Here is a 13,270-nt window from a genome sequence, read left to right as displayed (position 1 = left end):
GAATATTAAGGAATGAAGAAAGACTTTGGAACACATGAGATTTTATGGACTTCTAGAGAGTGAAATAAGTGCCAAGAGAGACCATACAAAAATGATATCACAAATTAAAGTCAAACTGAGCAACTGAAATGGGCTTGGAGACAAATAGTGACCAATGCTGTACATACTATCAGATGCTGTGACTGTATCGGATGTTTTTGCTTAATTGTTTTTCATAAGGAAAGGTTCAATCTGGAGGAAGGGGTTGAAATGACTGATGTAAAAGACAAAAGTCAATTTTTTTTTTAAAGAGACAGCCTTTATTTTAAGCAGTTTGCATTATAGATTTCAAAAGTAAAATGTCAAGAATGTCAATTCATCTTTAAAAGAAAACTACTTTTGACTGGCGAGCACAGAAAGGAAATAATCTGTAAGAGTGGGACAGATAGCTCAGCAGAACTTTTTTTTTTTTTGGCTTTTCGTTCTATTGCCCATCTCAATCAAATGAATTCTTTGCTTTCATTTTAATTCCCCATTAGCAACAAAAACCAAAGGCATTGAAATAATAATGTAATTCCAGGAGATAGATAGGGTTATCATAAAATAATCAAACCTCTTGGATTCTGTAACAGAACTGGAACAGATATCAAAATCGACTGCTCCCTCTTTGACACCGAAAAGGTGTTAACTAACAATATTCAATCACTTCTCTGCATTTTCATTAACATATAAAATTAAATTACCAATTTAAAAAATCAATATATCCTCTTTAAACATCTCTTACATTCACAATACTTTAACTATTTCAATTCAGTGTCGGTGTGGTTTAAGTAATTTCCCATTCATAAGTCAAACAGCAATTCAAGCAATACAACCCACCCAGGGGTAGTGATAGTCTCTTTCGGTTTTGTAGTGCAAATGAAACAGCAATCAGAACTGCAGCAACTGTTTGACATTCCTAAAATATAAACCAGACAAGATACAGTACATGCAAAAAGCTCTAATAAGCAGATGGTCACAGGGCTGAAACATTGGACAAATTTAGCTGGTGGTCCAGAGGTGAAGGTGATGGGTTTCCCCAAAGTGTTTCAAAGCTTCTCTGCACACCAAGTTGCATCTCATGCTTTGTACTTGTCTTTGCCAGTCTCACTAATGACACAGACATGCTGGGGAAAGAAAAGTCGGAAGGAGACGTTAGGACACGGGATGGTTGATCTTAGAGGCAAGGATCAATTGCATGTTCTAAGAAGCAAGTCAAGATTTGTGTTTTATGTTCAACTTGGCTCTTTTCCCTCATCTCCTCCAACTCTTTTCACAAAGCTATCTGTGTGACTCGTGCCAATTCAGGGTGGGATTTTGACATTTCAAGGGGGAATGAATGAAACCTCTCTTTAGGTTTAGTTTCTCATGGACAAATAACAAGAGAAAGTTGTTCAAGAGCTCCAATCAGCAGGAGTGTTCCCTAGTCTGGTCAGGCGCCAACTCCAAGAATGTCTGTTCTGGACAGGAGCTTAATGTGTCTAATGGGAATTACCAGACTGTTTAAATTCTCTTTCTGAAATGTTATGAAAAATGAGAGCATTACTTACGTTTAAGTCCCTGAAGTATTCGTTGTAGTCAAGGGCATATCCAACGACAAATTTGTCTGGAATTTCAAATCCAACAACTGAAAAGAATCACAATTTATCACTAAGATGCAGGAAACATAATGTGAAGAAATCAAATGCTTGCCAATGTGTTTTCACTACACACTTTTAAATAGCCTTATGCCAATATTATACATTAAAAAATTTAGGATGAAATTCATGAAACCGAAAAAGCAATTTACTTACAGTCAGGTCTGTATCCTACACTTCGAGGTGTCCTTTTCACCAGCAAGCTGTTTAAAATAAATATAATTAGATGAAAGATGGAGACACCGAAGTGTTGGAATTGGAAGCAAGTTGTATTCTCCCCTTATACCAAACCTTGGCAATCGGATAGGCAATCTTTCAAAATTAAGTCAAATTATGGAGGGTATTAGGGAGGGAGGCCTACTACAATGAGGCACCTTTGGTACAGAAAGATGAATAAACAAAAAGGAGAGATGAGCAATAGCTGTGGAGTTATGCAAAGTACAGAGAGGACAAACGAACTCATTTATCAAGTCCTTGAATACAGGATTTAAAGGCTACTTCTTGAAAGCTGAAAGGCTAACAAAAGCCGCTGCTATATAGCAACAAGAGAACCCAAACTCAAATAAGGACTACGCATAAACCTATTTACTATCCAGATGACATACCTGGCTACTTTCACCATCTTTGGATTATACTGCTTGACCAGGGAAAGCAAAGTCTGCATCGTTTTACCCGTGTCGATTATGTCCTGATTATTAAAAAAAAAAGGTGTTAAAATGGCAAAGGAAAGTAGCACATCTTCCCCCCTTGGAGTTCTTTGTGGCAGACAAGAAACAGCAATGGAAGATGATCAGGCTGTTCACAAGTCTGTCTGTAATACAACTGATGACACTGGGCAATCAGTTTATTTTTTGGTTGGTAAAGAGTTAACTTTTTTTTTTTAAGTGAGGCAATTGGGGTTAAGTGACTTGCCCAGGGTCACACAGCTAGTAAGTATTAAGTGTCTGAGGCCAGATTTTGAACTCAGGTACTCCTGACTCCAGGGTCGGTGCTCTATCTACTGCGCCACCTAGCTGCCCCTGTCACTCCCAATTTGAGGACTATAGAGAGACAATCTGTGACATAACAATACACTGAGTTGAAAATCAATGTCATCCCCAAGATGAGAACCTGGCGGGTGCATGCTTTGAAAAAAAGAAAGGGTCATCAGTTTCATGATGTCTCCATCAGGTTTTTCTGCACTCTTGGAAGAGAGGCAAAGACAGTGGGCCCTCAGGCCCTGGATGGGGTTTTGGCGAGGCCTTGAGCTCAGGGATACTTCACACGCATACTTCCATCTCATTATTTTGGAATATCCAAAATGTCCCAAATATCCAAAGTGCCCCAAAGAACCTCATAGTTCAGCCTCTCACAAATGTGAAATGGTGTTTTTATTGTAAGGTACGGATTATTAAGTAATAAAACCAATTCCACAAGTCATGTATGAATGCAATCGAGGATGTGCATGACAGTAGGAGGGGACTCCATAGGGCAGGCAGAAAAGTGTTGGTGGTGAAACTAGAGTACCTGGGTCCAGCCTGGGTTTTTTTTTTTTACTCCCACCTTCCCTTAACAGGACATGTACTGGAAAACCAACTTTTGGAGAGAGGGGTGTATGACATTGTATGTGACTGCAACAGTTTTGCTATTACTGATTATAGGATCAAGAATTAAGGAAAAGAACCTTTGAGGTTAGCTTAGTCCAGACCCATCAATTAGAAGTTAGGCAAGAGCAACCCAGCCCAGCCTTTCCAATGCCCATCAACCCATGAAGTGACCCCTTCCCCCTTTTAATCTGGCAACTACTTCCACAGGTGTTACAGGGTTTGCCTCCTCAGCAATCACATCTACTGAAGACCTGGAAAGGAAAATTCTCAACACCAAAGTCTCTGACACTTTTATCAGTGGAAATGACACCAAAGAAGATACATCACTATTCACGTGGCTGCTGTTGCCTAAGGTCCAAGGGGGCCTTTCCATCTGAAACCTTATTAAGTGCGTAAGATCACACAGGCAGCAAGTGGCAGAGCCAGAATTTGAATTGTGGATTCCTTTGGTTCCAAAGCCAGCTCTGTCACTACCTGTCCACTGGCCTTGTGCTTCTTTGGGATTTGGTGTCCTAAATTCAAATTGAGGGGATTGGACTAAGATGACCTTGGAGGCCTCAATTTATGATCCTAAGATCAATAGGGACACAACATTTATTTCTTTCTTTTTTTTTTAGTGAGGCAATTGGGGTTAAGTGACTTGCCCAGGGTCACACAGGTAGTAAATGTCAAGTGTCTGAGGCCAGATTTAAACTCAGGTCCTTCTGAATCCAGGGCCAGTGCTCTATCCACTGCACCACCTAGCTGCCCCCCAAGACTGCTTTTAAAACAACTGAATTCTGGCACTGGGACATGTGGCTACATTTCTCATGTAGAACAAGTCTAAGCCCCATTTCAAAGCAAACAGGCCATGTGCCTGAATGCCATGTACAAGTTTATGTTCTTCCATTGCACTAATATCTCCTGGTAAGAAGTAAAGCAAGTACACAGTAGCAAGTGTATTTTTCTTAAAGAGCTCCCAACTCTTAACAAGTTGCTGAAGAGGGCCAACTTCATTCAAAGTTCTGGGGATGTCCAAAGTACAGATTCCCAGCATTCTGTATGACACTTTGGACTCTTGCCTCCCTCCAGCTGGTAAATGTTTGTCCTCTTGGGATATTAACAACCCCAAGTCATGGAGACACACACAAAAGTGGCCAGGGAGCAAGGAAGCTAGACCAGGCCCACCCTAGTTAGAGGGACTCTGGATGAGCCAGCTAGGAACATCCGCTTTCTCCTCCGCAAAGGGAGGCTAATAATTCTTAGGGCATTTAAGATGAGTAGCAGCTGAAACTTCAGCTTGAGGCAGTGGATTAGGTGAAGAGAGCCAGCTTTGAGGCCTGGATTTGAGTCCTGCCTTAGGGACACACATATGCATACACCTCTGGGAGAGCCACAAGGTTTGCCTCCAATTTCCCTTTCTCTATAATTATGTTCTTTGGAGTATAAAGTGACATAAATAAGGTCAAGTAGGGGAAGAAGATGACTCATTTTTGTTAAAAGGGATTAAAAAAATTTTTTTTGCTCGGGGCAATAAGGGTTAAGTGACTTGCCCAGGGTCACACAGCTAGTAAGTGTCAAGTGTCTGAGGCCAGAGTTGAACTCAGGTCTTTCTGAATCCAGGGCCAGTGCTTTATCCACTGCACCAAATAGGGATTTTGAAATGGTAAAACTCACTTGGGGTATCTAAGTTCTTGGACATTTCTCCTTTTAAAACTACTTTACACTTGTACCAGTTCAGTGGGCCCCCTGATGAGATGCTCAGGTTCCAGGAATCCATCTTTTTCCTATTGTTACCTCTAACAGTGTTTTAAGTTATAAATGTCTCCAGAATCCTCTTCTGCCTCTTGTATCTGCATTCTAAGAAACCTCCACTCTGTGGCCCTCATATCCTAACTGGTGACTTCACTTCCACTGGCCCCATGGGGATAAGCTGATTCTTCCCTCTTACCCTCTCTTCAGCTCCCCTTTATGCACTGCCTTCCCCACCTTAGACTATAAATCCCCCGAAGGGAGGGACTAGTTTGTTTACTTGTATTTGTATGCTCAGTGCTTGGCACGGTACCTAATAAATGTTGGATCTATTGATTTAAATCAGTCACAAGAAAAAATTCAAACAGAAACATGGTACTTACTTCAACAATCAGGACGTTCTAGAAAAAAAGAAAAGAAAAAGCAGAACTTATTCTTCAGCTCAAGTCAGAAAATGAAATGTTTTCAATTCCCAAGCCCATCCCATCTCTAGGCCAATGCTTCTCAAAACTTGAGCTGGGGCCAGCATGGATGGTGGTAGGGAGGGGGCACAGTAACTTTGCAATTAAACAAACATACCACCTCACACATATACGAACCCCCTTTCCCAATGTAGACAGACGCTGTTGTAATCAATAAGACACATTCATTTCCAAGTGCTGTTGGAACGCTCATCAAGAACCAACTCTTTGTTTTCCTCATCAGTGTATACTAATAGTACATTACTATTATGTAGGGATCTGGGACATTTCTTTTTTATTAATTTTTTTTGATAATAGTGGGGGGCCCCCATAAATTTGGAAAGCTCTATGGAACTGTGATTAAAATAAGTGGCCCATTAAGTTGGAATAAACTCTTGGGCCCAAGGTCCCTTCCAGCTTTACATTTATGATTTTAAGCCCCTTCACCTCCCTGGGCCCTCAGTTTCCTCCTCAGTGAAAGTAGGGCCTTGGAGGTCTCTTCCATCTCTCTATGTATGATCCTGAGTCTAGGCCATGGTAGGTCAGAGTTGCAGTTCTGGGTCACTTGGTTTCTGCTAATATGATCTTCTGCCTCCTATGCCTCAGCAGCATTTATGTGGAGGCTGAATTGGACAGGGGGAAAGACTGGAACAAGGAGCCCAATTAGAAACCTGTTCCAATAATCTTGGCAAAAGGTGATATGGGGCATGAATGGAACTAAGAGATGTTGTAGAGATAGAATTGGTTGTCCGTAGAGAGGAAGGGAGGGGCAAGAGTCCAGGGAATCCTCGAAGTCAAGGAATATCGGGTGACTGGAATGAAAGGAGTACCCTTGAGAGAAACAGAAAAGTTAGGATGGGGTGGGTTTGGGGCTCAACAGAGCCAATTTGGTTTGAACACCAAGTCTGAGGTGCTATATATCTATCACAAAGCTAGGTGGGTGACAAACATTATTTCAAACATGTTTACAAGCCTTACAGATGTTATCCCAAAAGTCCTGTATGTTCTTAAGCTTCAATAAGCTTACACACATGTACACATTTATATGTATGTGCACGTATACACACATACAAATAAAGAAATAAATGAGATTAAAGAATCATGTGTTTTCTAACAACAGGACTCCACAGCATTTGAATAAACACAGCAGCACCAATTCTAATGAGTCTTTTCACACATGATGCTCTTTCCTTATAATTCAATCAATATACAAACCTTTCTCCTTACAATTCAATCAATATACAAACCTTTCCAGTTAAAGTTGAGAGATCATCTCCACCAATCACTTTTATGTCCCCTGTTGACTGGTCATTCTAATCGAAAAGGAAAAGGATTTACAACACTCTGATTATCAAACAAGAACCAATGAGATTTCAGAAGTTAGCTGTCCATGCCAGACATTACAACATACATACATACACACACACATACACAGAGACATATATAGTTAGACAGAAGGGAAGAAAATCCTAGAAGTAACTGGGGAGTGACAGGAAATATTCCGTTTCCAGGGGGTTAGTATGAAGGAGGGAGTAAAAACACAGGTAGAAGCAAATGCTATAGAGGAACCTGGGGGACCTGGGAAATGGGCTAGAGCAGTTTGCCATGACGTTGGTAGCATATTCTGGGGCGTGTTCAGCACTCCACTAAGCTGCTGGACATCTTAAACTCTTTCTTACTAACCAAAAGGATTTCAACTCAGTATTTGGGGGAGTTGTTTTCTGTGCGATCGCACCCCCAATTTTGAAATGGAGGTCTAGGGTGATAAATAGGATTCTGAAACACAGGTAGAGATGAAAAAAAATTAAATAGGCAAATAGCTGCTTTTTGCAGTGAAGGTCACCTAAATAAGCACTTGGGAAAGTGTATCTAATTGCTGCCCCCCCCCCAAGCTCATTAGAGTGGTGGTGTGGCTTAGTGGACAGAGTGTTAGCCTTGGAATAAAAAAAGCCCCTCTGATAAGTACTAGCTGATGAAAAGTACATCACTTAACCGCTTAGAGCTTCAGGCAACTCTCAAAGTCTAGACAGAGTTGAGTTGGCTGATGGGAGGAAGTCCCCACTATGATGGAAATCACAGGCTGGATAGACGGACCCCATCCCCAATTTTCTTATAATACCGCATTTATTTCGTTTCTGTTTTGTCTCCACCATTTCCCTTTGTCTGACTGCCACTACTACTCTCTCTAACATATTTTCAAATAGATGTACTCAATAAATGAATCCAAGGGAAGAACTGTATTGTTTAAAACTAATGGATGACACGTTCTTGGCAAAGTACTCTGGATGACATCTATCAGACTCTGTAGGGAAAGTTCTCACTCTGAATTATAAAAAGGACAGCCAAGTTATCAACTATTACAGAAATGTGATGGAAATTTTTTTTTAACAAATTAAATTTTTTTTTTTCTTAAAAAGATTTCAACAGGCTGAGTTGTTGAATAGCCTCTGGATTGAACATCCTGAAGCAATTCTTTAGAGTTGTGGAATTTGCCTTTTACTTTAGGAAAAGAAGAGACTACCCTTTTCTATGCTTGCCTGAATGTTTTCTTTAACATCCTCAGGAGAGCTAGGTTCTTGGGGACTGGGGGGAATCTTTTCCTCGGTTTCGAAGGACTCCTGGCTTTTTGATTTGGGTGTAACAGGCTCAGAATCTGTTGTTTCTTCCTCCATGTTGGGCGTCTGTCCATTCTGTGCTGGACTACCAGGATCAGACTTGTTCTCTAGAGGGTTGTTATTTTCAATTTCCTCCTCCTCTTCCTCCTCCTCCTCTTCCTCCTCCTCCTCTTCTTCCTCCTCCTCTTCCTCTTCCTCCTCCTCTTCCTCCTCCTCCTCTTCTTCCTCCTCTTCCTCCTCCTCTTCTTCTTCCTCCTCCTCCTCTTCCTCTTCAATCTCTTCTACCTCCTCCTCATCTTCTACCTCCACCTCTTCCTCCTCCTCATCCACCTCTTCTATCTCCTCCTCATCTTCTGCCTCATCATCGTCTTCTTCCTCTTCCTCCTCTTCCTCCTCCTCCTCGTCCTCCTCGTCCTCCTCCTCCTCAGACAGCTTTACCTTTTTGGGTGGGATCTTGTCATCGATTTCAGAAGCGGCTCGCTTGGCAGGCAGATTTACAGGTTTCATGTTATTTTCTTCTACATCTTCCTCGAGGGCGACTAGATGCTGGCCACTAATGTACACAGGCCCGGAACCACATTTCAGACGCAGAACGACTGGTGGGGTGATCTCAAAGCCACCAAGCGAAACCGTGGGCTGCACAGACAACTTCAGCGATGCCAGGGTGACTGTAGTCGGGCTGCCTTCGAAATTCAGGGCCTCAGCTTCAACGACATGCAATTCATCCTTGGCACTTGCTCCTAAGCTCACCGTTCTCAACGAAAGCTGGTGTTCGATTTGCTCGTTCCCCACCTTGAAGTGGAAATCTTTGTCTGCCTTGAGCTCACAACCGAAGAGGAAGCTCTGAGCCCGAATGTGGTTCACATCCATATCCGTGTTATCGGGGGGGCAGTTGTACGAAAGGCAGCGGGAAATCGGGGTAGGGTGGGGAACGGGTGGCTCCTGGACTCTTTCTTCCGTGGGGTTCTGCTCAGGATGGAATCACACAGAGGGAAAAAAGCAGGAAAGTATATTCTTTCAGGCCATTAGGACAGTGCTTTCTAATTACTTTCAGTCTAACTGAACTTGCTGGGACACATTCATTTCCCCTGCATCCAGCTATTCAGAGAGCCAAACATCTCTTCCTCCACCTTTTATAGCCCTCTGACAACATTCTATGCATGTATACACGACATGCATACAAAAATGTCTAAAGGGCACCCCCCCAAGGATCCGTGGTTCTGTCAGTGCAGCCACCTCTTTCCACTGACAGACTGTGACCCTTCTATGACTTCAGAGGGTCCTTAAGAGTTGCTGTGACCAAAAAATTCATGCCCACATGGCCAGCCTGGTAGTATAAGCCTTTCCACACCTCGCTAGCCTGGTTTTAGAACAGACATACAGTCTATAACCAACCAGGCCTATACCTGAAGCCTTTCCAGCTTGGTAGGACCCTGCTGGGACTTGAAGGACTCTGGTTCCTCCAAGGACCCAAGTTCCAACTTCATGCTATAATGAGGCATCAGAACAACACTCAACCGGAGTGTGCATACCTATAGCTTATTGTATACATGCATACATATATACATGTATCACAGTGATATACATGTGTACAACACTCAGATGCCACACATAATACACATATATCTGCATGTATGTGTATACATACATATATGTATATATGTGTATGCATGCACACAGACATACACACAGTCTAACCATGCTCCCTTCCCTCCATTCAAATCTTAGGAATGTGAGAAGATACATTCAAGCGTTTTAGGGCTTAAGGGACTTAGTGATTCTAACAACAAATCGTTATTAAGCAGTTACTATGTGCCAGGCACTGGGCTGGCATTTAGTACTACAGAGTACCCTCATGGCCCAGAGGAGATAATGTTATTAACTGTTACTCTGAGGCACAGAGTCTTCAGATTTGTTTGGTCCATGGAACCTTTTATTCTTTTCTTTTTGGGAAAACTCCAGAATCCTGGGTTGGGATCAGGGCTTAATGGTGAAGGCACAAATTAAACACATTCACCACAACCAACCACACTTCCTTTCTGGAGTCTTCACTGAATCCCGAGAAAAGTGGGTTCCATGTACCACAAACTGAAAAACTACTACCTATAGCTCCAAAGGAATTGGGGAGGAGCCACACCCCATTGCTTGGGAGCACTGGTCTTTGAGTTGATTTTGATAAAGTTTCCCAATTACCACCACAGGTAGTATCTGTGTCCATCCCTAATTATTTAAATCAAGTGGGTTTCCTTTCTCTGCCCTTTGGTACAGTCATGAATTACATTTGCTTTTTATGTATTTATACAAGATAAGCTTCAAGCAATCCAGTGTCAAGATGTATAGCCATATTTAACCTCAGAGTTACTGAGTACATACACATGCACACACAAAGGTCAAGCTGAAAGCTACAACAAAAAAAGACTAGAAGAAAACACATTCTGAACTACAATTCTCTTTTCCTACTCTGGTCAGATCACAGTCCTGGGTATTGTGTTCAGGTCTGGGTGCCACATTTTAGGAAGTATATTGCCAAGCTGGAGCGTCTCCAGAATCGGGTGACCAGGAGGCTGAGGGAACTGAAGGTCATGTGATACAAAGATCAGTTGAAAGACCTAGGGATGGTTAGCCTGGGAAAAGAAGACTTGGGAGGGGGCGTGGGAGGAGGGTGGATGATCTGAAGTGTTAAAAAAAGGCTATTATGGGGAAGAGGGATTGGACTTATTAGGCCCCAGAAAGTAGAGCTAGGAGTAACAGGTAAAGGTTTCAGAAGCAGATTTGGCCTCAATGTAAGAAAAAACTTGCTAGCCATCAGAGCAGTTCCAAAATGGAATGCGCTGCCTTGGGAGGTAGTGGGGTCTCCATCACTGTAGTTCTTCAAGTGGGAGTTGATGACCACTTATTCAGACATGAACTGGAGTAGATGATCTCTGTGGTCCTTGTCAACTCCGAGATTCTTCGTTTTTCTAAACATTATCAGCTACCAAATGGCAACATTTATATTGACGTTTGTACGTACAAAATAAACTTCAAAACATCCATGTGTGCAGAGTTCTTCAATGCTTCACTGTTGCACTGGGGTAGTAGTAGCCCAAGCTCTGGCAGGCTCTCCTAGGCTCTTGAATGGGTCTTGGCAACAGACCAAGTCTGCTTTCCAAGGATCAGCCTAGCTAATTAGGAGGAAGCTCATCACCAGTAAGTTAGCCACTTGGTAACGAATTCTTTGGCCATGGCAACCCGGAACAAAGAAAAATACAAAATGGCCAGTGTTTCTCCTTCTGCTACTGGACTGATGAGGATTAAGTGGCGGAGAAGGGGACAGAGGGTGCTATATATGATGCTAAAGATTAAGGTGAAACACAGGGTCAGGTTCAGATACAATCGTTCGTTTCCCCTGTACTTCTTTGTCTATGGAAATGTTGACGATTGTTGATGCCTGTCAAGTTTATTTAAAAAAAAAAAGATATCAGCCTTTGGTGCTCTAAATGTGAGATCTTTGTCCAGGGAATGAGGGGGCCATAGTACTAGAGGAATAAAATCCTGTCGAACTCGACATTCTTGCTATCAATGAACCCAGAAGAGAAGAGGAAGCTGCAATATATTACCAGCCAAGAATTGTGGAGAAGTGGCATAAAGGATGTCACCAGAGAGATGCAGAACTGGAAAGGAAGGTGGGTCAGTCATGTAGTGAGAGCAAGGGACAACAGATGGACAAGCCGTACGCTCCAATGGTATCCGTGCGTTGTCAAGAGATCTAGAGGAAGGCTCCCATCCCAGCACGTTGGGTGGACTCCCTGTGGAGGATCTACAGGAGGATATGGACAAGAGGCATACAGGATAAAAAGGCGCGACTGGCGTTGCGGATCTGCATCGCTGGAAGGAATGCCCATATCAAGGAGATCACAGATCTATCCAAGTGCCTATAAAATCATTTTAATCTTGAAGCAGGAAGCAGCTGCTTATTCGTGACCCATAGTAAGTGAGTGTCACTGAAGACTGACGGTTGTGACTTGGCTGTAATGAATGAGGAATGCTTCTGTAAGAGGCAAAAATGAATAGCTGGTTTTCAAGCAGAAGTCTTTACTAATATGGAATGAAGAAAGAAATAGGGCATGAGCCCCAAGGGAGGCGTGAATATTTGTCAACAGATCATAATTCTTAAGTTTCCCATGTGGTGTGAGATTTCAAATTCTTCACAGATTTTTTTTAATGGGAAAGAAGAAATTGGGGCAGAAGGGAGGGAGAGACAGGAGAAAATAGCAATATCAGAAAGGAATACATTTTGTTTTTAAAGGAGAGGAATTTAGAAAACACTTTCTTTAACATCACTCAGGGTCAGACTAATCCTATTTTAGGCACATAACAGATCATTTTAACCTTCCCTTTGGTTACTATGTCACAAAAATGGCAAATGCCTATCACGTTTACCTGTCATGACTTAAAAACAGAGAGCTGGGACAAGCTCCTATAACTGTTCAGATTTTATTGCCCTTACAAAATAATGGGGGGGGGGCAGCTAGGTAGCACAGTGGATAGAGCACTGGCTCTGGAGTCAGGAGGACCTGAGTTCAAATCTGGTCTCAGACACTTAACACTTACTAGCTGTGTGACCCAGGGCAAGTCACTTAACCCCAATTGCCTCACCAAAATAAGAAAGAAAGAAAGGAAGAAAGGAAGAAAGGAAGAAAGGAAGAAAGAAAGAAAGGAAGAAAGAAAGAAAGGAAGAAAGAAAGAAAGAAAGGAAGAAAGAAAGAAAGAAAGAAAGAAAGAAAGAAAGAAAGAAAGAAAGAAAGAAAGAAAGAAAGAAGGAAAGAAGAAGGAAAGAAGGAAAGAAGGAAAGAAGGAAAGAAGGAAAGAAAGAAAGAAAGGAAGAAAGAAAGAAAGAAAGGAAGAAAGAAAGAAAGAAAGAAAGAAAGAAAGAAAACAAAATAACAGGGGCAGCTAGGTAGCACAGTGGATAGAGCACCGGCTCTAGAGTCAGGAGGACCTAAGTTCAAATCCGGCCTCAGACACTTGACACTTACTAGCTGTGTGACCCTGGGCAAGTCACTTAACCCCAACTGCCTTACCAAAAACAAACAAAAAAAAACTTTAATAGAAAATTTATTACAGTGTGAAGCGAAATCAAAATTAAAGAGGAAATTACACTTGCACAATGCATCAGTAGTATTCTTTATTTCTTTGCATGGCCAGAAAATTCAATAGCTTAGAGAAAGTTGCATGATTAG

At 42.0% G+C, this 13,270-nt stretch overlaps 1 protein-coding gene across 2 annotated transcripts in view; it reads right to left on the bottom strand.

Moving 5' to 3' along the window:
- Positions 1-268: 268 nt before the first annotated feature.
- Positions 269-13,270, bottom strand: part of HPRT1 (hypoxanthine phosphoribosyltransferase 1) — a 32,034-nt gene continuing 19,032 nt past the window's right edge. Inside the window, exons 4-10 of one of the 2 annotated variants that reach the window (XM_043973928.1) lie at positions 7,971-9,014; positions 6,681-6,746; positions 5,356-5,373; positions 2,261-2,343; positions 1,812-1,858; positions 1,569-1,645; positions 269-1,145 (exon numbers count right to left, since the gene is read on the bottom strand). In XM_043973928.1, the coding sequence (XP_043829863.1) occupies positions 1,098-1,145; positions 1,569-1,645; positions 1,812-1,858; positions 2,261-2,343; positions 5,356-5,373; positions 6,681-6,746; positions 7,971-9,014 (1,383 nt within the window). In that variant the 3' untranslated portion in view covers positions 269-1,097. The remainder of the gene's footprint in view (positions 1,146-1,568; positions 1,646-1,811; positions 1,859-2,260; positions 2,344-5,355; positions 5,374-6,680; positions 6,747-7,970; positions 9,015-13,270) is intronic. The other variant, XM_043973929.1, reaches the window with a different exon arrangement.

This window comes from Dromiciops gliroides, chromosome X, assembly GCF_019393635.1.
Source record: "Dromiciops gliroides isolate mDroGli1 chromosome X, mDroGli1.pri, whole genome shotgun sequence".
NCBI classification, from domain to species: domain Eukaryota; kingdom Metazoa; phylum Chordata; class Mammalia; order Microbiotheria; family Microbiotheriidae; genus Dromiciops; species Dromiciops gliroides.
Note: the sequence above shows the minus strand (reverse complement) of the source record. Positions and strands in the feature narration are given on the sequence as shown.